The sequence below is a fragment of the Mizuhopecten yessoensis genome, unplaced genomic scaffold, assembly GCF_002113885.1.
Source record: "Mizuhopecten yessoensis strain PY_sf001 unplaced genomic scaffold, ASM211388v2 scaffold5865, whole genome shotgun sequence".
Lineage (NCBI taxonomy): Eukaryota > Metazoa > Mollusca > Bivalvia > Pectinida > Pectinidae > Mizuhopecten > Mizuhopecten yessoensis.
Window position 1 is genome coordinate 174,610 of NW_018406262.1, and position 25,120 is coordinate 199,729.

Consider the following 25,120-nt stretch of genomic DNA (forward strand, 5'->3'; position numbering starts at 1 on the left):
CTTTGGTAGCGACGGAGTAAAGGTATCCTACAGAAATATCCAACACTACAAATCGTTATATTCATGTAACGTTTTGTTATAGGGTATCGTTGCATGCAGTTTTCTTCAATGCTGTGTGCATTAGAAATTTGCAAACTGGTCACTTTTTGCCATGCAATTATTATTCATGCTCCCCTGATAAATTACTGTATTGATGTATATGTAAACTTTTGTAACACATTCGACCATATAAATAATTCTACGATGGTCCTCATAAAACAGTCTAAGAATTGTGCTCCGCTGGCTGTGAAACATCAAATTATTAGATTGTGAATATATTTTACATGAGAGAGGCATAAATATTTTCTATACGTATCTATCGACTCGATTTCATGACAAACCCTTCGTCTATTGGCAGTTAATCTCCAGATTTAAAGCATTAAACAAGAACCACAATGCTTAGGTCTTACGATACCATTTTGTTGTGACTGAAGAGTCACGTGATCACTGTAGCTGTCATTCAGACGGAATTGGCGTGGCGTGTTTGTTTGCAAAAAGCAACAGTATTGCTTTTTTCGAACGCAGTCCCAGTTTTTACTGGCGTACCTGTACAAACAGTAATATGTTTATGTGTTTAGTTTTTTGCATGCATGATGTTTACTTTACATTTAAAGACCTTCCCGTGAAATGTTGCAAATAAAGCTACCCATGTGTATACACTACATATTCTATTGGACTGGATCCTGGTAATGCGTTTAACTTGACTACATATACACTACTAGAGCGTGTCGATTTGACGGCATATATATATTGCTAGAAACTATATTAAAAACAAAAACATATACACATGAAATTTTGTGATATTTTTTTATTCTATCCACGTGATAAATGGACATAACCACATGACATCAGGTTATTATCTTTCTTCATGAAATATACGAAGTATCACAGAAATGTGCCAACGACGTGAGACGCAGTAGTCCACATTTGCATAGTTGAATTCGCCCAACAAGGAATTAAAAAATGTATTATAGATTTGCTTTGAACTGTTTAACCGCCCAAGGTAACCCTATAGATATACATAATCAGGTTAGCGGCTAACATTATTTGTGTTTACAATCTGCAAAAATAACATAATTTCCGAACGCATGCAAACAAAACTCACAAACACAGTCGCTCATCTGTTAGCAAATACATGTATATCTTTCTCGCCTCATTAGCTACCAAAACGTCAGTTCAAACTCTATGTATTTGTTGAAGAATAATTCCACTGATCGTTTAGCACATATGGCACGTGGAGGCTGGTATATTGTGCTCTTCGCAAAGCCATATGCTATTATTATTTATCTTTCCTGGATGGATATACACGTCCTCGTGTGAAGTACACAGACTAATAAATCTCGACCCGATGGTAAGCTTTTCGAAGTTTAGCAAGAAAATCTGATGAGTGCTAAACTTCTATACTGTCTTGTCTTAATCCATTATGGGTGACTGTTTATTTTTCTCCAACAGCATCCTAACGTGAAATTAAGTTGCAATCGAATTAACAGCGTCATCAGCAGGGGCTCATGAAACGCGCGAGTATATACCTGTAAATGTATACATTGTATACACTAATTTGCAAGGCTTTCAAGTCACTCGTAACAATATAAATTTACCCTCACCTAAACACGACCAACATACTGCCATTATCATATATGCATATTTATGCTGTCGGTAACAAGATCACTACCAATGCCTTCTAGAGTGCCCAGCCCGGTTTAGTCACCAAGTGTAGTCTTACTAAAACATAAATTGGTTACAGCGTCCGCATGTGTAGGGGCAATTCTGATCCACATACTGATTTTGCCCACAGTAACTTGTCCATGTGTGACACTGTGCATCCGCATCATCACAGGGCGTAAAAAAGGGATTAAACGGCGGGGTCGGAGGTGGAGATGGTGGAAAGAATGGCTGCGTTCCGAGATGGGGTTCAGGTTGATAATGAGGGGTCGGATGTGTCGCAGTCTGATGGGGAGGGGATGGATGAGGCTCGGACTGAGGATGAACGGGATGATGGGGTGGGGGTTGATGATGTGCAGGAGGATGGGGCGGAGGTTGGTGATGTGCGGTAGGATGGGGCGGAGGTTGGTGATGTGCGGGAGGATGGGGCGGAGGTTGGTGATGTGTGGGATGATGGGGCGGAGGTTGGTGATGTGCGGGAGGATGAGGTGCAGGTCGATGCGTTGATGGGGAATGTTTTGCAGGAGACACAGTCGTCACCTTATCAACAACGGTTCCTGTTTTCGGAAGTGTCGCGTTCTTTTCCAGTATCTGTAACGTCTTTGAATCAATAGTCACCCAGCCTCCTGTAGTCGTGGTCGGCCTTTGTGTTGTCGTTGTGGGGGCTGGTAGGAACGCTTTCCCAGCATTGTTTCCCCCAGGTCCCCAGGGAGAATAATTCGTGAGTATATTTTTGTTATTTTTCTGTTTCCGAAGCCTTGATGGGTTCCTTGGCCGTTTGTTACGGGGGTTGCGTTGATTACGGCGCTGGTTAGGGCGCTGGTTAGGGCGCTGGTTAGGGCGCTGAATATGTTGGTTTCGTTGTTGAGTTTGTTGCTTTCCTTGTTGTGCCTGTTGCATCATCGGTTTCTGATTATGCCGGTTATGTTGAGAGGTAGGGCGATGCTGCTGCTGCTGCTGGGAAGATCGTTGTTGCAAAGGTGGTTGTTGGGAGGATACTTGTTTGGGGAGTTTCTGTTGTGGCGGAAATTGGTAGTTAGGAGGAAGCTTTGTCGGAGATTGCTGATAACCGGATTGCTGATAAGAGGATCGTCTTCCCGGAGACTGTTGTTGAGGTTGCTCTTGATAAGGTGATTGCTGTTCAAAGGATTGCTGTTGTTGCGAATTATATTGATAACCCTGTTGATTCTGAGAAGGCTGCTGCTGTGGCTGAATTGTTTGCGTCTCCCATCGCGGAGGTGCAGAGTTCCAACCGCCACCAGCATTGTTATTCCATTGCTGGCCCGGGGTTGTTGTAGCGACGGGAGCCCTATTATATGTCGTTGTCCATTTTACCGTTGTGTTTGGAGGCGCGGCAGTGGTAGTGGTGGTGGTGGTGGTGGTTGTAGTGGTATTTGGAGGAAATGTTATCCACAAATTGGCCAGCCGGTGAGAAGTTGTTCTAGCAGTTGTCTGCTGCTGAAAATTCCAAGTCCCCGCTCCTTGGTCTGACTGACTTGCGATAGCTGCCCGACCGTAGTTGGACGACATGGTAGGTTGTGCGTCTGAGAAGAAAAAAGCAAAGGAAATAAGTCAGTGATTGTTTAAATCTAGACATTTATTTTGTTGTATATAGCGTTATAGAATCACTGCTGAGTCCTGGAAGGACAAACCAGCTTGATGGTGAAGTGTGATTTTTGTTGATGTTGTACTGTGTTCATCTTTCAGTGTAATTATATAAACGAAAGTAGAGATACAGTTCGCTTGTTTGTATGTTAAACAAAAGTATGGTAATTTATGGTAGTTTATTGGTTATATAAGTATTTTAGGGTAACTCTACTCTCCAAAACAGTAGCAAGAAAGTGGACAGTAATGATTCGTTGTACTGCTCATACGATGCACCAGCTTAATTATGAGAGTCTTTAATTACAGTTTATATAGTGTTTCTACCTTCTAACAATTGAAATGTTCTGTACATTTGGGGTTTAAGTGGGATAGATTGCACGGGCAATATATATACCATAATGAATCGCTAACAATTAAAATGTACCACATGTTTAAGTATTTTTCACAATTTACCTCTACGCAACAGCAAAGTGTAAGGTAACAGGTGCAGCACGTAAATTGCATATTTGATTGACCAGACGACTATGAAACCAAATGTAGTTTGGAATCCGCAGTGATTGTTAAAGATCACTCACGTGTTAGACCACTGGTCATGTGATGACAGCATCATCGACACAGACAATTACCGGTATTAAAGGTTAATTCATCACAATACCGATGACAAGACATTAAATAACTTTTGTTGCTTGCATACTTAATCTATTACTTGTATCATAAAACAACGGCACCGCATTATTGTGTAAGTGTTAAAAAATCATAAGGTCATTCCAATCATACATTTAGTAATGACAAATTCGTGACGTCAACGTCAGAAAATGATTTTCACTGCAAGCTAAAAAGTAAAAATAAGCAAATGCCTACGGTCTTTGTTAACTGACATCCATACAGAAGAGTAGGACATTTTGACATACATGGCTCTTTAAAAATAACAATAAAACGAAATTATTAGTAAAAAAAAGAGAACAATGCAAATAACTCATTAAAATGATTAAACAGTTCGTTAGTCATGACCTAAAGTAAACATGGCAGCTTAAGGTAAAACACGTCGCCACTACAATCTTACAACTGAGACCTACGCCGTACATTCAGTCATATGGCACACGATTAACGGTGGTGTGGTGTAATAGTGACAGGGAATCATGGTTTGGTAGGTTTTACCTGTCATAACTCGTTCTTTGTAATCATTGCCCCCATTAGGATAATTAGAACAGGATATGTAAATGTCATTCAATCTCGTCATGTGTATTGTATTCACAAAGTGACGTAAAGTTGAAGATTGACGTGTATTTATCATTTGCAGTTTGTCAGGTGATATGGGAATTACGTGACTGTATGATTAGGGACGTAGTGCAATACAACACGTGTACATCTAATAATAGCAAACTATTCCGATGCCTATGGAATTCGACTAACTAAAAGAATAAGTTATCTTTTTCATTATCATGTCTGCATTATTTCTTGTTGTCAATTAAAGCAATGCTAAAAGCAGAATGCTCTGTCCTTTATATTTCGCAACCCGTATTTGAGACTGTTAAAACATATACTGGACATTTTTGCTGCAGTTTGATTATCGCCCTATTAGTCATCTGTAATGAGGGCGAATTTATCATTACAGAGAATATAAGTACACTGCATTTTATACAAAGGAATTAAATGTGAAGCGGGGAATTAACATTGACCGAAAATATATGTCATGTGCGAAGTGCAAAAGTTTCACTGGGCAAACATTTTCAAGTTTAACCAAACACACCAATGAAATCTGGTTTAACACGGCTCTTTTAACCAACATAAACCTAATAAATAGTTTGAGAATAATTATTTTCTTTACGAAAGGCATGAGTACGTTTACTGATGTTACAAATACATGTATTAAGGAGATTAATGTTATAAAAAGGTTAAACACATCGAAACTGTCAACAAATCATATCATAAAAGATATTGGCCAATCCGTTTGAGTTACCTACCTGGTGGTGGAGGTATTGAACAAGTGCCACATGTCTTCCGGCAGTTCTCAAACACATGTATGTTGTCCTTGCAATATACTACCCAGCCCTCACAGTAGGGGTCTGTGTCAACACAGCTACCAGAAACGCCCCCTGTAACACACATCAGAAAATAAATCAGATACATTTTCTCGATGTCAAAGTTCAGCTTCTACTTCAGGCTATGCATGTATCTTTCACGGTGTAAACTGAACAACTATTACGACAATGTCATGGAACGGTCGAAAATTGGCAAAAATGGAAATTAGTTTAAACGTCGAAGGATTCATTTATTTCTTAAGGTGTTTGCGTCATTTTAACTGTTAAGAAAACAATACGTGGCTGAGGATAACATCGAAAAGAAAGAAAAAAATATGTAAGAAAGACAAATCGAGATTACAAATGATAAATTGAGGGGACATATCCATTATGGTTTCTTCATTAGGCGCCTGATAGGATAATATATAATGGGCTTCAGCAGTGCTAGTCTTTCCTTGACTCTGCAGGGGGTTAAAACGTAAAAATGTAAAAAAAGAATTTAACATAGTCTGGTGTTGGTAGGAGTGATGTAATCAGTCTCTGTCAGTACTTTATGTAACTAATGAATCAGTACCTACTGGTTGCTATTGAAGCAGTGGTGATGGTTTTGGCGCGGTTTCTCAGTACTTACTGGGTGTTGTTGTTGTTGTTGTTCTTGATGTTGTTGCGCTTGGTGTTGTGTAACTATTCTGGTAGTTGTAGTCATTGTAAATAGCGTTGTTTTGTGCTTGAAAACCAGCTGTTTGCACTTCTTTGCGTGGAATTATTGAACTTCTGTTACCAATCTCTGAAAGAAATGATAATTACATGACGGCATTTGTAGATTTATCGTGAAACTCAGCATTATTGGAATGTATGGACTAAATAGAAGTAAATACTGAATTACACGGTGTAGTGCACAACATGTATTGTTGTATTGGATTAACTACCCCAGATCTCGCTTAGCGGATGTAATATTACATATTACATTTATTTACGTAGCAGGTGTTTTCAATGTTTAGATAAACGCTTACTCTTTCGGAGCACTTGGTCTTATTGACTTTGTACCTTTTCAATGGTCCCAATATTAATATTTCTTTTGTTCATATTTCGTGGCATCAATTTTGAGTTTGAAATATAGTTTGGGAGACACCTTGGTATTCTCTTGTTTTAAGGGAAGATAAAAAGGTCACAAATTCCTTTTACTGTTCAAAAATAATTTAGGAATATATTTTATGAAGTTTGATGTTTACACCGCGATGATCATGATAATGGAACGGACATTTATAATGAAAGGTTGTTACTTTATTACAAACAGATTGGGACGGTTCAACCTACAGATTGAAATACAAATGGTGCATACCTATCTGACAGCTGTAGTAATTTTTAATTATTATATACAAATTATATATGTAATATTTAACGTTGTAATGGTTATAGATTAGCACAGTTGGAACGAGTTTTGGAAGGCATGATCATAGATGTGGTAAACACAGTTTCAATCGATGAAAATATATTGAAGATTGGAAGGTATGTTAGGACGTTAATTGGGCTATTTTACTACGTAATGTCTTCATCTACCGAAATACAACGCTCAATTGTCCAATTCTCTAATTTTTGTGACGATTAATACAATGTGCCTGGAATGCTTTATACTATTTATTTTTAAAAGGCGAAATTGCCAATTAAATTGTATAATATATCTTAAGTTACTGTTTATCCAATACAAATATTATTTCATAACGTGGCATATGCAGGACAGCGATACCTCGGAGTCATATCGGAATGTCATTCAGGTAAAGATCAATGGACTACACCTGTCAGATATGATAACTCATTGTTGGTGTATATAATCATTCACACACAGGCATAAAAAATGTACATACTGTTCCCTGTATACAGTACTGACGCATACATACAGACAGAATGTGTACAACCACAGGAATCGTGTTGTAGAGAAACTTCGGAAAAACCAGAAATATTATAATAACTGTGCTAATAACAACGACGATATGAGTTAAATATACATCACCTAATGTAAGAATTTAATATAGTTCACTACACCGTATTTGAGTTGTAACGTACGTGTTACTAATAAGGTATTTTGTTCTATGACAAAATGAAGGATTGGTTTGGTTTGGTATAGTATTGTTTAACGTCCTATCAACAGCTATGGTCATTTATTGACGGCCTCCCCTGTGTGCAAAATGCATGCTTGTAGTGGACAAAATGAAGGAGAAAGGGAACTGGAAAAAACTATTGGATGAACACACGAATGTGTACCGACTACTTATGCTATCTGGATGATTATATGTCATCTTCTAACTTTAATGTAACAACAGTTGTCGGTAAGGCAAATTCTTTAATGGTACAGGCTAATACACGGTCTTAAGTAGCTGATTACCTCGTGTATTCCTGTTGTTGCCCAATTGTTATGTCACAGAAACCACAGAACGCTAACGTATTGACTTTTCTGTTCAATGAAATATTCACGATTTAAGTTCATTATTTTTTATTCTTTAAAATCGTTTGATTATATCTAAATAATTTATAGAACGTTCGTTTCATTTATGTTTTAACATTTTTTTATTTCGAACTATCCATACTAAAAATGAAATACAAACTACCCTGTGACGTGTTATTGATAGAGCTACAAATATAATCCGGCGTTTGATAATCAATTACATACCCTGTGGATCTCCACTGAAAACAAAGCTCTTCTTCCCTGTATCAGTCGCTGTAATATACCAAAATAATGAATGTTGGTTATTTATAAAGTTTTAAGGATCCCCGTACAACTGCAACAAGCTATATACATTTGAAACTGGTTTTCCGGCATCACTATAACTTTGATAAATCAAATCTGAAAAGAATACCATTCATTGCGGGGCTTTTTATGAAGAAATAATAGAGAATAAAAAAACAAAACATAATCAACTGGGTTCTTAGTGCTAAAATGAAGCGAGGTGAAGCAGGATTCGAACCCTGGACCTCAATTGATATTGTCGCTCTAACCAATTGAGCTTCTTGTTAAACGGAAGTATCATACCCAATAACGTAACAGTTATGTCCAAAACGACTGAAGAGGATTTTTTTTACTGTATATCCAAAATTGACATAGTGCAGCGAAACGTTGACCGTATGTACTGAATTATCGCAATTAGGCAATAGGAGCCAAACAGTGGAAAAAATGATAAAATGGTTTTGGAAACATTTACAGGTATATGAAAAGACCACATCATCACTCGATGTTTATGGATAAAAGCACTAATAATAATATATTTTAATAACTTATTACATTTTCACCAGTAAAATATCGAAAATTATCAATTTTATAAAAAGTAATACTTCAATGAAGTGAAAATGTACGAACTGTTATATAGTCACATTTTAAGAAATCTCTTTTAGCATTATCCAATTAGACAGGTATTTTTTATTCACAGCGTAGATTTTTAGTTTCAAATTTAGTTGAATCGACGGCGGAATAAGTGGCTGTTTTGGTGCATCGTTGCAACGTACAGTGTGGTATTTACATGTACATAAATACACATTTGATATCATTTTTGTTTGGAAATCTTACCACATAATAGCAAACGATAGAATAGCGTTGAGTAACCTATTCAAAGTGGCGCTCTGCTTTGTTGTCAAGCGTTACCTCATTCGAATGTGGCGTCAAATATTACACTCCTACACCAAGCACTATTCTGATGCAGCAATATTTGCTGTTTGTTACATTAAAAGTGTAATAAATAAAAATTAAATAGTTTTCCGTTGAATACAAAAACATGCATCACTCGCATGGAAGAATATATCAATATTTTCACTTAGTCCTCGCAATCGTGATAAATATCGATATTGTGCCGTGAAATACTTAATGGTAATCAATCGGAATCCGTTACATTTATATCCTCTAGAAATGTGTCATTGTTGACACAAAATAAAAAAAAATAAAGCATTCGGTAAGAAAACATTCACGAATCAAGTTCACAATCTACAAATATCTATACTTAAAATGCATAACATAAAAAGAAATAAGAAGGGGATACTTACACAAAGAGAATTTGGAGTTCTCGCTATCGTGTGGTACAACAACTTTGTTAGGATCCCAACCATTCTGAGCGTTCTTCTTTAACTCGCTGAACGGGACGAATTGATTAGATTTGAATGACTTATTATTAGTATTTTTGTTGCTAGTAAATTGCACAGATTGCTTTGATTTAAATCTGTTATTTTGACCGGGACTGTTAGCGTTGAGCTGTTGGTTTTGATTTTGTCCCCAGTTATTTTTATTATTATTGTTTTGATCGAACGATTGTCCGTTTCGTCCTCTTTTGTTATTATTAAAACGTTGACTCTGTTCAGGAATTCTGATATTGATATTACGGGAAAACTTGTTTCCGGACTGTCCGTTGAACCCGTTGTCATTAAAGCTTGTAATGGCGGTTGGACCTGGCATTCTGAAACTTATATCACCTGCCGCCGACTCCTTTCCAACTGTTTCCATTGCTGGTAGTTGGGACGGTCCTACTGCAACTGTAGCTTTAGTGGGATGCACCGGTTGCCTTGTTCTTTGAGTAAATCCGTTATGTCTACTTTCGCTTTTGTTCATTTTTCGACCCTTGGTATTTGCATGGAAAGCTCTTGTAACGAAAACATTCATGCTTTGCTGAGTGGGGCTCGGAACAGTTTTTCCTCCTTGGTTGATGTAAGTGTGTTGTGCACGTCCGTTTGATCTGGCACTATTCGGGTTTATAGACCAGGTATTTGAAGTGTCCTGGTTGTCAACTCTTCCAGAATGTTGCGGTTTATGAAGATAACCACCGTTTGTTTCTATTTGTTGAGTTTGAGCTGGATAACCACCGTTTGCTTCTATTTGTTGAGGTTGAGCTGGGTAACCACCGTTTGTTTTTATTTGTTGAGGTTGACCTGGATAACCACCGTTTGTTCCGGGCTGTTGCTGTCGCCCCATGTAACGTCTGCTCATAGCATTTTGCTGCTGACCACCTTGTTGAATATACCCATGGTTTCCATTATCAGACGGTACCGGAACATTTTGGTTGGTGTAAAATGTGTCCGACCCCTGATTCTTCCTACCACCCTGTTGCGTTGACTGCTGAATAAAACTGTTGGTTTTGATATTCTTGAGGTTTCGGTCAGCGGCCATATTTGGTGGTGTAACTGGCTTAAAAAAGTCATAAACATTCACTCCATTTTGTTGCTGTTGCGTTTGTTGTGGTTGTCCCATGGTTTTGATTCTTATGTCCGCTGTTGACGTCTTTGACATATTTGCTCTGTTGTATTCCATACTTTGCTCGTATGCCTTTTGATGAACTCGCTTCCAAAAATCTGCGTCTGTGTTGTTAGCGAGGGATGTAGCATGCGTTACATTTACGTTGGCATTAGCAGTTCCTTGATTAGTCGTTGTCTGTGTAGTATTGTCTGAAATAAAATAAAAAAACATAGTCACGGTATTGACGTAATATGAAAAGTGTTAAATTGCAGTAGATGTATAGCATCAATATCAATTTTGATATGAGATTGTACATATATGAAATCAAATTGTACTTATAAAAGCATGAAACTAAAACAAAATCTGAAGATATTGAAACAATAATTTGTAATTCTGTAATATTGAAACATATTCAAATTACTACGTACACGTCTGCCTTCATCTGCCTTTTTGCCGCCCATATTAAAGACGAATTAATCACGAATTAATGGACGTTATCTACTGATGAATGGAATATACATTGTATGTAGCCTGACTTAAACTGTTAACGACGTACATTTCACGACGGAATATTAATGACTTCTTCCATGAGAAACGATGACAAATGGTCAACGGTATGCACAACAGGATATGATTTATTGAACATGAAAAATCATTAGTGAATAAAGTGAAAAACCCAATCATGCTTCCTACGACTTGTAAGAATACTTACTTGCACAAAGACCCTGCTTACATATCTCATTTGTTGAACAGAGTGTACAGGCTTTTCCTCTCCTGAACGGCAAATGTATTCCATCATTGCCTCTAATTAAAGTATGAGAAATAAAAGTTTAATAATTCAAAAAATTATGATGAAGGATATATTGGTATTACTTATATAGATTTGTTTTTGTAATGACGTTTTGCGTTTTTGTTGTTGTTGCAGGTAGAATATATCAACATACACACAAAAGCAAACTCCAAAAGCAGGTATAAATAATTGTACACTTCACCACCAAATTCTTCAGATATGGTCTCTTCGTATTATTACAGGATGGTTAAGTGGAATTCCATGTCTGTGGTTTATTAGAACAAACATCTCTGTTTGTTTTTCATTTAAACTTATTAACCTATTGTCAATGTTGGTGTCTTACAATTTACAATTACTATATATACCAACACAGTCATCCTCGAGAAATAATTTATTAATCTTATTATATATTTTTTTCGTTATTGTTACTGTATGTTGCATAATGTTATTATGACAAACAAACTTCTATATATGTTTCTGATATGAATGTCTCATTTACACAACTTTGTAATTTACACGAGGGTTTAACACATGATAAATGTCGCTCGGTACCTCGTCACCGTCCAGGTTTAGGTATCATCCTGCCGGTTTCTGACGCCTCGGGGCAGCACACAATAACATTACATAGAGAAAAAACACATGTCTTATTGTGTTTCTACATCTTTTGTTCTCTATAGAGAATTACTTGCTGTCGTATAATAACTGTCAACTTATTTTAACCACTTCGTGAACATGTATATGACATATTTGCGTGTGGATATATTCGCGCTAATTTACTGCGAGTATTTACCATACTGTCTAATAAATAAGAAAATACTTTAGTAAATTCTTTGGCAAGGAATATAAATGTAAAAGGTGGACTAATGACATATCCTAGATATTTCTTTACTTTAATTGTGTCATGGATGCATGGCAGTTTTATGTTTTGACTCTTTAGACTGATCGTGATGTGGCAAGTGTCGTGTTGGTAATGGTTCCGGATTCTATATACTCTAAATATCTATACTCTGTATAATTTGCGTTTACATATTTGCGTGTGGATATATTCGCGCTAATTTACTGCGAGTATTTACCACACCACCATAATGTCTACTATTAAAGTATAACATAAAATCGCGAACCTAACAATCCCTCTTTTCCAATGATAACATGTACATATTATGAACAACGTATCAATATCAAAATGCGCATACGATAGCTTAACTCAGGACAAGGAAGACATTTCGAAAACATTAGTTCTCCGTTTAAATTACGTAGCATATCTTTGTAGTTGGAGCAGACATATACATGCTTGTAATTCTCCGTATCGACTTGTTCAAAATAGGCTAAACTTTATCACATAACAGCATATATGGAACCTGCTCTCTTTAGGAATTAAAGCCGAGAGTCGATATCTCAGCCATGTAGCCAAATTTGATAAGAATGTAAATCATTTCCTGGCATCGTTAACAAGGAGCTAAACTGATTTACTTAGCACATATACATGTATTTCCGCCTTACTTTTCGTCATATAGACAGATCAGGAACCAGGCGTTCACAGCATACTCTTCATTCATGTTCAAATTGTTACACTTCTTGAATGCACAGCCAATCTTCTTTGTCCCTGCCCATACCATCTAAAATAATGAAAGGCTGACTTTGTCAAACTAACATCGAGACAGTGTAACGCATACACATGTATCTTTATTTATCAAGAAGCCAAACAGATATCGGGAGTAAAAGACTTTATCGTGGTTCAATCAAAAACGTTTTTAATGTAAAAAAAAATGTTGGAAAAGGTACAGTGTAAATGCGTAGAAGACTTTGTTGATTAATAAAGATAGACAAAAACGTAGTGTTGATTCATAAAGATAGACAAAACCGTAGTGTTGATTCATAAAGATAGACAAAATGGAAGGGTTGATTCATAAAGATAGACAAAAACGTGGTGTTGATTCATAAAGATAGACAAAACCGTAGTGTTGATTCATAAGATAGACAAAAGCGTAGTGTTGATTCATAAGATAGACTAAAACGTAGTGTTGATTCATAAGATAGCAAAAAACGTAGTGTTGATTCATAAGAAAGACAAAAACGTAGTGTTGATTAATAAGATAGACAAAAACGTAGTGTTGATTAATAAGATAGACAAAAACGTAGTGTTGATTCTTAAGATAGACAAAAACGCGGTGTTGATTCATAAGATAGACAAAAACATAGTGTTGATTCATAAGATAGAAAAAAACGTAGGGTTGATTCATAAGATAGACAAAAACGTAGTGGTGATTCATAAGATAGACAAAAACGTGGTGTTGATTCATAAAGATAGACAAAGTGGTAGTGTTGATTCATTTGATGTTTGCAAAGTATAAATGTTTTGATTGTTTTGATGTTAAAATGCAGCCATGTATTAATGAAACGGTGAATTTGATATTACAATGTAGCAATGTATTACTGTAATGGTGAATTTGATATAACAATAAAGCCTGTTAAATGTAAGGGTAAATTTATTATATGACTATGTAGCCATGTATAAATGTAATGGTAATATTGATATTAAAATACAGCCATATATATTGCATAAACAATATTGATATAAAAATGTCAGCCTATATTAAAGTAATGGTGAATTTGATAGTACAATGTAGCCATGTATTACTGTAATGGTGAATTTGATAGTACAGTTGATTCTTAAGATAGACAAATACGTAGTGTTGATCCATAATATAGACAAAAACGTAGTGTTGATTCATAAAGCTAGACAAAATGGTAGTGTTGATTCATTTGATTTTTGCAAAGTATAAATGTTTTGATTATTTTGATGTTCCCCTGCAGCCATGTATTAATGAAACGGTGAATTTGATATTACAATGTAGCAATGTATTACTGTAATGGTGAATTTGATAGTACAATGTAGCCATGTATTACTGTAATGGTGAAGTTGATTCATAAGATAGACAAATACCTAGTGTTGATTCATAAGATAGACAAAAACGTGGTGTTGATTCATAAAGATAGACAAAAACGTGGTGTTGATTCATAAAGATAGACAAAACCGTAGTGTTGATTCATAAGATAGACTAAAACGTAGTGTTGATTCATAAGATACACAAATACGTAGTGTTGATTCATAATATAGACAAAAGCGTAGTGTTGATTCATAAGATAGACAAAAACGTGGTGTTGATTCATAAGATAGACAAAAGCGTAGTGTTGATTCATAAGATAGACAAATACCTAGTGTTGATTCATAAGATAGACAAATACCTAGTGTTGATTCATAAGATAGACAAAACCGTAGTGTTGATTCATAAGATAGACTAAAACGTAGTGTTGATTCATAAGATACACAAATACGTAGTGTTGATTCATAAGATAGACATAAACGTAGGGTTGATTCATAAGATAGAAAAAAACGTAGTGCTGATTCATAAGATAGAAAAAAACGTAGTGCTGATTCATAAGATAGAAAAAAACGTAGGGTTGATTCATAAGATAGAAAAAAACTTAGTGTTGATTCATAAGATAGAAAAAAACGTAGTGTTGATTCAGAAAGATAGACAAAATGGTAGTGTTGATTCATTTGATTTTTGCAAAGTATAAATGTTTTGATTGTTTTGATGTTAAAATGCAGCCATGTATTAATGAAACGGCGAATTTGATATTACAATGTAGCCATGTATTACTGTAATGGTGAATTTGATATAACAATAAAGCCTGTTAAATGTAAGGGTAAATTTATTATATTACAATGTAGCCATGTATTACTGTAATGGTGAAGTTGATTCATAAGATAGACAAATACGTAGTGTTGACTCATAATATAGACAAAAACGTAGTGTTGATTCATAAGAAAGACAAAAACGTAGTGTTGATTCATAAAGCTAGACAAAATGGTAGTGTTGATTCATAAAGATAGACAAAATGGGAGTGTTGATTCATAAAGATAGACAAAGTGGTAGTGTTGATTCATTTGATGTTTGCAAAGTATAAATGTTTTGATTGTTTTGATGTTAAAATGCAGCCATGTATTAATGAAACGGCGAATTTGATATTACAATGTAGCCATGTATTACAGTGTTGATTCATAAGATAGACAAAAACGTAGTGTTGATTCATAAAGATAGACAAAATGGTAGTGTTGATTCATTTGATGTTTGCAAAGTATAAATGTTTTGATTATTTTGATGTTAAAATGCAGCCATGTATTAATGAAACGGTGAATTTGATATTACAATGTAGCCATGTATTACTGTAATGGTGAATTTGATATAACAATAAAGCCTGTTAAATGTAAGGGTAAATTTATTATATTACAATGTAGCCATGTATTACTGTAATGGTGAATTTGATATTACAATGTAGCCATGTATTACTGTTATGGTGAATTTGATATAACAATATAGCCTGTTAAATGTAAGGGTAAATTTATTATATGACTATGTAGCCATGTATAAATGTAATGGTAATATTGATATTAAAATACAGCCATATATATTGCATAAACAATATTGATATAAAAATGTCAGCCTATATTACAGTAATGGTGAATTTGATAGTACAATGTAGCCATGTATTACTGTAATGGTGAATTTGATAGTACAATGTAGCCATGTATAACTGTTATGGTGAATTTTGTATTACAAGGTAGCCATGTATTACTGTTATGGTGAATTTTATATTACAATGTAGCCATGTATTACTGTAATGGTGAATTTGATAGTACAATGTAGCCATGTATTACTGTCATGGTGAATTTGATATTACAATGTAGCCATGTATTACTGTAATGGTGAATTTGATAGTACAATGTAGCCATGTATTACTGTCATGGTGAATTTGATAGTACAATGTAGCCATGTATTACTGTAATGGTGAATTTGATAGTACAATGTAGCCATGTATTACTGTAATGGTGAATTTGATAGTACAATGTAGCCATGTATTACTGTAATGGTGAATTTGATAGTACAATGTAGCCATGTATTACTGTAATGGTGAATTTGATAGTACAATGTAGCCATGTATTACTGTAATGGTGAATTTGATAGTACAATGTAGCCATGTATTACTGTAATGGTGAATTTGATAGTACAATGTAGCCATGTATTACTGTAATGGTGAATTTGATAATACAATGTAGCCATGTATTACTGTAATGGTGAATTTGATATAACACTATAGCCATGTATAACTGTAATGGTGAATTTGATATTATTGTGTAGCCATGTATAAATATAATGGTGAATTATATATCACAATGTAGCCATGTATAAATGTAATGTTAAATTTGATAATACAATGTAGCCATGCCTAACTGTAATGGCGAATTTGATATTATTGTGTAGCCATGTATAAATATAATGGTGAATTATATATCACAATGTAGCCATGTATAAATGTAATGTTAAATTTGATAGTACAATGTAGCCATGCATAACTGTAATGGCGAATTTGATATTATTATGTAGCCATGTTAAATGTAATGTTAAATTTGATATTATTGTGTAGCCATGTATACATATAATGGTGAATTATATATCACAATGTAGCCATGTATAAACACAATGGATATTTTGATTATGATCGTTTAAAAATTAAGAAAATGTTCATTTTGCGATAAGCATGAACATTATGATTAATTTGATGTTATTCATGTAAATCATGTCGTGATCAATCTAAATAAAGTAATTTAAAAAAATGTAATGCTGTTTTTGCTGATAGCCATTTATAAATGCTAAATTAATTTGATGTTACATATACCTTAGTATAAATATAAGGTTTGATTTGATGTAAGTAATATATAAATATAATGAGTACATATTGGGATTTTATTTCGAATTTGTTTTAAAAGCAAATTTCATTATTGCCATTTTAATATCATTTCCTTGTTCAGAAATTAGAAAATTTGATCGATTTTGGTTCTAATATACATTAAAGTACGTTAACATTTTGTTATTTCTATATTCTGAATTCTCATTATCTGACATTGATCCACTGAACTTACTTACCTGTGTATATTGACAAGACTCTGCACACCCAGGGTAACGCTCCCATGACCTTTTCTCAGAGAACCAGGTGTCAAGTGCTTTGCCCACCATTATATCGTCAGTATCCCTGTACATCTCCTCAAAAAACTTATTCTCGCCGAACGTAGAGCGTGCTCCATTGTAGGTACACGACCGTGCTTCTCCAAACGCTTTTCCTGCCAGTGTGTCACTCCAAACCTGTTGACATACAATCAAGGCTGCTATTTGTTTCTTGTTGTATCACCACAATTTCAGAGTATACAAATAATTAATACTCCTTGTTTTGACCTAAAATCATTTTCTTTTTTGGGGAAAATAGAGTAAAGGAGAAAACCAAAATGAAAGATGAATTAAAACGATTCGTAATTTTCTTTAAGCTGTATATTTGACTGCTAATTTGAATGAAATATATATAAACATCATATCAACGTTGACATTATAACACATAAGGTCCTAATGACGACAATATAATACATATTGTAACATTAAACCCCAATAACTATTGAAAGCCGATACATGTATGTTACTACTGAGAAAAGGAAAGCTAACAGTAGAGTTGGAAGTGAAGAAACTATTATTGCCATATAAAAGGTAAATGTTTATATAGTTTGGTAATGGGATGGATGATAATTATCGTCACACTTTAGGGAAATGTTATAGAGTTTGGTAGTGAGTTGACCATTATTGTCATACTGGAGGGAAATGTTAAAGAATTTGGTAGTGAGGTGACCATACTTGTCATACTGTAGGTAAATGTTATAGAGGTTGGTAGTGAGGGGACCATACTTATCATACTGTATGTAAATGTTATAGAGTTTGGTAGTGAGGTGACCATACTTATCATACTGTATGTAAATGTTATAGAGTTAGGTAGTGAGGTGACCATACTTGTCATACTGGAGGGAAATGTTATAGAGTTTGGTAGTGAGGTGACCATACTTTTCATACTGTAGGTAAATGTTATAGAGTTTGGTAGTGAGGTGACCATACTCATCATACTGTATGTAAATGTTATAGAGTTTGTTACTGAGGTGACCAATATTGTCATACTGGAGGGAAATGTTAAAGAGTTTGATAGTGAGGTGACCATACTTGTCATACTGGAGGGAAATGTTATAGAGTTTGGTAGTGAGGTGATCATACTTATCATACTGTAGGTAAATGTTATAGAGTTTGGTAGTGAGGTGACCATACTTGTCTTACTGTTGGGAAAGGTAATAGAGTTTGGTAGTGGGGTGACCATACTTGTCATACTGTAGGTAAATGTTATAGAGTTTGGTAGTAAGATGACCATTATTGTCATACTGTTGAGAAAGGTTATAGAGTTTGGTAGTGAGGTGACCATACTTGTCATACCGTAGGGAAATGTTATAGAGTTTGGAAGCGAGTTGACCATAATAGTCATACTATATAAGTGTATCACAGAGCTTGGTATGGAAGTTACAATAATAGACATACTGTAAGAAAAGAGGGTTTGGTAGTAAGGTGACCATGATAGTCATAATGCATATAAAGTTTAGATATGAAGCTGACGAAGCAGGTTCTCTTATAAATGCGATTCAAGGAGTTCTTGAAATTCTTGTTATTTATTGTCAAAACGTAATTACATCTGAAAATACAATTACAGGAGTTGGCAAATAACAGTGTTTTCTTCCTTGATACTCTTGTATAAGTTGTATAAATAAATCTTTTATAAATTCTGCGTGTCAGAAATTCGAAAACAGACTGACCATTAATAGGTGTCTTTTAATCACACGAAAAATATGAGTGTGGTTTTTCGTTAAGAATAAAAAATCATCTTTCATAATGAAAAAGTAGTAAGAGGTGAGTTAACCATGACCGGTTTTTGTCAGTACAGCGTGCAGGCCAGTTTACCTCAGGTGACAATAGTTGTCATGCTAGAAGCCGTATGACTTATGAGGATTGTGGCATTTGTGGCTATTTTATACCAGTCAGTACACATCTGCACGAACTTAGATATTTATAGTTTGAGTGAGTAGCTTTGGTCTAGGATTAAAACTAAGCCCAGTGTCAGTGAACTACAAACATTACTAATTCATAAAGAATTTAACATGAGATGACAAAGAGATTAAAACGTGGAAATTATCAGTATCTAGTCATTATGTTTAGGAAATATTTTACTAAGCACTTATAATACACTAACAGTGTTAAATAATGCAAGATAAAAAAGTTCTTGAGCGAGTTTGCTGGGTTTTTTAATGTTACAAGCGACACATGAAATTGTAAGAGCAATAGGGGCCAAGGGTTTTGAGACTATGATATGATTATGATATTATAGAATGTCCGTGATTTTATTTTAGAAAAAAAACAATACTGCATCAACTTCCTTGATTTTTGAAAAGGTGTTTCCTCATTTTCGTATTTCTTGTGAGTATTCTCAAATTTAAACATTATTTGTGTAGAAAGTGGAAACAGCGAATACTTTAACTGACAGGACAATGGGATCATATTCCTTAACGACAGTGTCTTTGTTATATCCCGGTTTATTTTTCTTTACAGAAATTTAATATATAAGCAATTTATAAACGTTTGGAGTACACACAATTGATGTTTGAAGCAAAGAAATGTTTGGAATGGCAAATCATGCAATCGTGAGTTTTGGCCTTTGTAATGTTTTTTATGTTCGATGTTTTGTAGTGAAGTATAGCGAAGTGTAGAGATCTACAATGTTGTGACGGTTTCTTTGTGCAAATGGAAATATCACCGAAAACATTTTGGTCATACTGTGCGTCAAAATTTCAACTAGTACTAAAGGTATGATCCAAGGTTTGGCAGACTACAGACTGAGCCCTTCCTCAAAGGAAAAAGTCCAAAACGTCAAACATGGTAATCTGTTTCACTTTGTACCGAAGTATTGAATGCATGATGGTGCACTACGACAGGGGCTGTAATAAAGTAATATTTTAGTCACTGACATAGTATGTGATTGTCACCTGTCGGAAGCTAATCATGGCTGACAACCGAACGTGTCATTCCCTCCCCATGTAAACAACGGGGAAATGTATTGTCTCATTAAAACCTAGGATACGTCGTTTGTTTGAATAACATATATGTTTTGTTATTAAAAGCAGCACATACCGGTAATCGGCTGTTGTATCATAACAAAATGTACATCCATAAGGTGATGGACGTACACCGTCTTATAACATAAATAGGTGAGCTGATATAGTTTGCTTCAATAAACGAGGATTTTTTGTTGATCAAATAATACAAATTTACCAACAAATCTGCATGTTCGAGAATATGTATCAGTTTGTGTTACATACTGGGTTACGGAATAGGTACGTTGCGTGCTAATATTGTTTGTTTTAGTTATCAATTATTCACCGGCGGTGTACATTTTTACGATGTTGTGACATTCTACAATGAAACTTCCTTGTATTGTGAGATGCTTCGTCAGACATAGAAGGACGTCACTAAATATTGTCCTTACCTTGGTGTGAAAGTGGGCAGCAGACATATTTGATGAATGGTCGAATGTCCATGTTAAAAAAATGACCCAACTATCACAAGCTATTCGTGTCAACGAGATGGCGCGCAAGTATTTGGACCGTTTGGTTGACACTAATAGTGGAAGGGTGTTATATTTAGTTCCACGATATACACATATCATCATTCGGTCTGGTAATCTGGTGATCATTTTGTCCTGAAATCGTTGCGATTTAAGTTTGACTGACTTAAATATTCCGTACTGCATAAGTTAGGAGATTGGGAAAAAGTAATCAAAACATTACAAAGAGTTTTTCACAACAATTTGCATAAATTGAAAATAACGTAAAACTGATCACAATTATCAATGATCACTATTTTTTACAATACAATATTGATTTATGAGTAATATCAGAAAGAATTTAAAGAATGTAATACTAGATCATCGCAGGATACAATTTGTTTGATTGACAGATTACGTAAAATAATGTTCTCCCAACAGTAAGATTGTCACATCTTTCTACAACAACAAACCTTTTCGCTCAGTGTTCCTCGAATTATAGCTTCAATGATTTTCATTCATTGGTATTTTCAAATTGGACCAATTATCTCTGTATAGTGTTTTTTTCGATTGCCTTCTGTAATCAGGGAAATGGGTCGATAATAAAAGAACATTTGTTTTGAGAAGATTCACATAATTCACAACTAATGATGTTGTTTAATATTTAATGAGGAAACAAATTCTTTGATAACAGAAATGGAGTGAATTGCTTGGTTATTTCATCAAGCGTACAGTTTGCTGTGTTTTACAATCAATAAATTGCCTGATTTAAACATTACGCGTCCATATAACGGTGTTATGAAATAAATGTCTTTTATTTTGCGTACAGAATACCATGTCAGACAATAAAACGTTACTGCTTGGTTATTTAATAATGCGTACAGACAACTGTGCTGTCTGCCATACAGTGAATACATTGATTGGTTGATTCATTTTGCGTACAGATGTTTTACAATTACAATTAAAAAACCTAAATCCTAATTTGTGTGTTTTTCATCAAGTACTACCAATCATTGATAATTATGACAATATACATGACGTGACGTCAAAATTTCGATGGTTATGACGTCATTACAATGAATACTTCGTAAGAGTGTTACAAAAAACTGACAATCTGCCTATTCAGCACAATAAATACATTGACATGTCTTCGTTGTACACATGGCATATATATCACTTTACATCCTTCAAGATATACAGTTAGGGAAAGAATAAATTTATTTGATAATTCAGTCAGTCTATAGTGATGCTTATATCGCTCCTTTTAACACCATAAAGGAACGCCGAGTCCCTATTGAACACAATATCCTATACTTATATCGATTTCCTGTTGGTAGCTTACTTGAAAACACTTGTGATCATAGCGTTCCTTAGAATTGCAAGAGGTTAAATCTTCGCTGATTCTCTATCTTTCATGACTCCCTCTGTCACGTTTTACTCTATCTTTTTTAAATGGTGGTGACGGGTTTCGGGTGATTTATCTTCCATGCAGGAAGTGTAAGCACTCACAGGAGAATTGCCGACAAGAACTCAGTCAACGGCTAATCGGAGTTAATTAAACAAGTATCTTAGTTCTGCGAGTCAGTAGATTACAGTGAAACAGATTAAGGTCATTGAGTGTTCTTTGTAAGTAGTTTTTATTACTTCTCTGTCTCCTACGTTAAACAATAGTGTACTTTATTTATCGCGTTACTTTCATAACGCTATTCTGCTTCGTAGGTTCACACAGCTTTACCTAATATGGTTATTATAATGTACACTGTCCGGCTGAGTAACTGTTAGTGTATTTTTACCTAGAAAATAATTTCAGATTATAAAGATTTGGAAATGCATCAGGCTATAACTTTTGCATGAGAAACTGAAATTACTGTCACAGCTTAACCTATTAGGAAAGGACAATGGTACAACTTGAATGGTTATATTATCTAACACGTGGACATCACTTCCGGTTAGACAGCAACGTTTTGTGTCATTTTGGATTGACATGTCAGCGTATTTATCCATCATTACAACCGTTGATCGCATGGTACTTTTAATTAAATTCAATATTACGGTAAAATAGTGATAACAGAATGTCCTATTTACATGTAGCTTGTGAATTTTGTCATACAATATAAACTGTCTGCCAATGGCATAGTTTATTGTGGGTCTGGTTTCATGTGTATGGTAAACATATGTCAATAGTGATAGTTATTTAATGGTATACATACTTGCATGATGTATTTTAAGCTGATGTCTATTATTCTTGCATGTACAGTGATCTTAAATTTGTTATCCGAGAAAATTGACAACCGGCCTTAAATCCTAGACATATTTTATTGATAGTACGTGTTCTCAAGTCAAGTTTAAAATTACATGCATCACCAAAGTTTCAAGCAGCCTTACACAACGCTTTATTTAATAATCCTTACACACAGTCAACAATTTGGACTAATATATCACACTGTTGCATGGTATCAAGCCTAGGTCATTTTCGGTTGCCATATTTCAGATATATGACGCCATGACACGAAGCCGATGTTCCATTATAACCCCGGAATAGCCCTATTGTCGTATTTAACCAAAATGTCAATATACATAGTTTAAAGTAAGCAGAATTGTTACAACTGAAAATATCTAGATTTAAAGCAATATGACATCGCATTTACATTTCATTCCTTGCCACATATACATGGTCTATAAAAACACATTACAACCTTAATTGTTATGAATATCTTCTGTTTGACAAATAGGTAAGGACTATGACCTTACGAGCGTTCACTGGGTATCTCAGCACGACAGTATGTCATGTAAGCTTTGGGTCAGAAAACACGTACATGCGTGGAAATAGTCATCAATTAAAACGTTGATAAATAATTGAAGCCATATTGTATTCGATGTTTTCTCGTTATTGTACATTGTTATAACTGTATGTTGATATACATAATAAATATTAACTTGGATATCTACAACTTTTACTTTTCGCAACTTTTGAATCAATATGAGAACACAACATTTGGAGAAATATATTTCCGTATAACTATTATAAATTTGCTCCTTGTCGAGAGTTATGTTCTTGAGGGGAAACCCTACGGCAACCGTTACAATTAGACATACTGATAATCCGTGAGTATAATTCATTTACACCCTTTCAATAACAAGTTTTATACAACACAAAGTGATGTCCTTACCAGTTCGCGCATGTCGGCGGCGCCTGCCAGTCCCCGGTACCCGTTGTGGAGCCTGACGATCTCGTCCTTATGACTTAAAGCAGCGTTTACCTCCGGCTTCTCGGCCAAATGGAAAGCCGTTACCCGAGCCACCCCCAACAGGACAGCCCAAACTACCCACGGCGGGCGACGCATGGCTCAACAGTGCTGTGATAGAAGTCGGATGCTCACGATGGACAGCCTAGAACATAAAGGCTGTCGACCATGATCCGCACTACCGTATCCCTAACTGGCCGGTCTGTTGGGAATAGTGACGTCCAGGCAGACTCATTATTACCGTGTCCAGTGTGACAGGTACACTGCCAAATAGATGTATGGCGTGTTACACACGTAGGCACGTGTATACACATAAAGTAAATGTGCTCATACATAAAAAAAAACTACATGTGTTTTATCACATGATTGACAATAAACGATATACACCAATGAATATCAAATAAGTTTGCCAAGGCTAGCTACTCGACGGATGTCAGTTTATGTGTTAATTCAGGAGCGCTTTCCTCGTTCTACAGATAATGATTTACATGTATTGCATGCGTTTCTAGTCCCAGACTGATTGATTGATTTCGGCTACATGTAAAGTCATATAACGTCCGTGTCCGCAGATGAGAGGACTACTGAAGGACCAATCTAAAGTTCTGTCCAACTCATTTGTCATAAATGTCGTCTGCCATATCTATCCACGCATGATTGTAGGACAAACATATACAAAGGACGTTATTTAATTTTGTGTATGAAAATGATGCTAAAGAGAAAAAAATATCTCTCGGATTTTGTAAATGACTAATTTGAAAGATGTGTTGTGTCGGCGAAACATTAACGAAGGACATTATAAAGGTGGTTCAAGACAAAGGTGATGAACATCCTGTACTTGTGTTGTTTAGGAAAACATGTGTGCGGATATGACAAAGGTTTTTACAGTGACAAATACGTAACTAACTGGGGAAAAAAGAGAAGTGTTATGTGTGCCCAATATGTGCACTTAGTCTTGTACAATGTTTGTTGGTGGCCGTGTATATAACTACAGATATTAGTTGTTATTGGTTAACAGTTAAGCTGGGATGAT

The 25,120-nt window shown here is 35.1% G+C and overlaps 1 protein-coding gene across 1 annotated transcript; it reads right to left on the minus strand.

The window, feature by feature from the left end:
• Window positions 1–842: 842 nt before the first annotated feature.
• Window positions 843–24,374, minus strand: LOC110451179 (homeobox protein 5-like). Its single transcript, XM_021499053.1, has 9 exons — window positions 24,016–24,374; window positions 17,317–17,532; window positions 12,827–12,942; window positions 11,249–11,340; window positions 9,357–10,745; window positions 7,996–8,043; window positions 5,959–6,114; window positions 5,271–5,402; window positions 843–3,245 (listed from the first exon to the last, which is right to left on the minus strand). The coding sequence occupies exons 1-9, from the start codon at window positions 24,187–24,189 to the stop codon at window positions 1,762–1,764; spliced, it is 3,807 nt and encodes a 1,268-aa protein (XP_021354728.1). The 5' UTR covers window positions 24,190–24,374; the 3' UTR covers window positions 843–1,761.
• Window positions 24,375–25,120: the final 746 nt, after the last annotated feature.

Coding starts and splice junctions, on each gene's coding strand:
- LOC110451179 (XM_021499053.1), bottom strand. CDS start 24,189: ATGCGTCGCCCGCCGTGGGTAGTTTGGGCTGTCCTGTTGGGGGTGGCT. Junction 10,746..11,248: donor TAAGCAGGGTCTTTGTGCAA/GTAAGTATTCTT, acceptor ATTTTATTTCAG/ACAATACTACACAGACAACG. Junction 8,044..9,356: donor GAACTCCAAATTCTCTTTGT/GTAAGTATCCCC, acceptor GGTATATTACAG/CGACTGATACAGGGAAGAAG.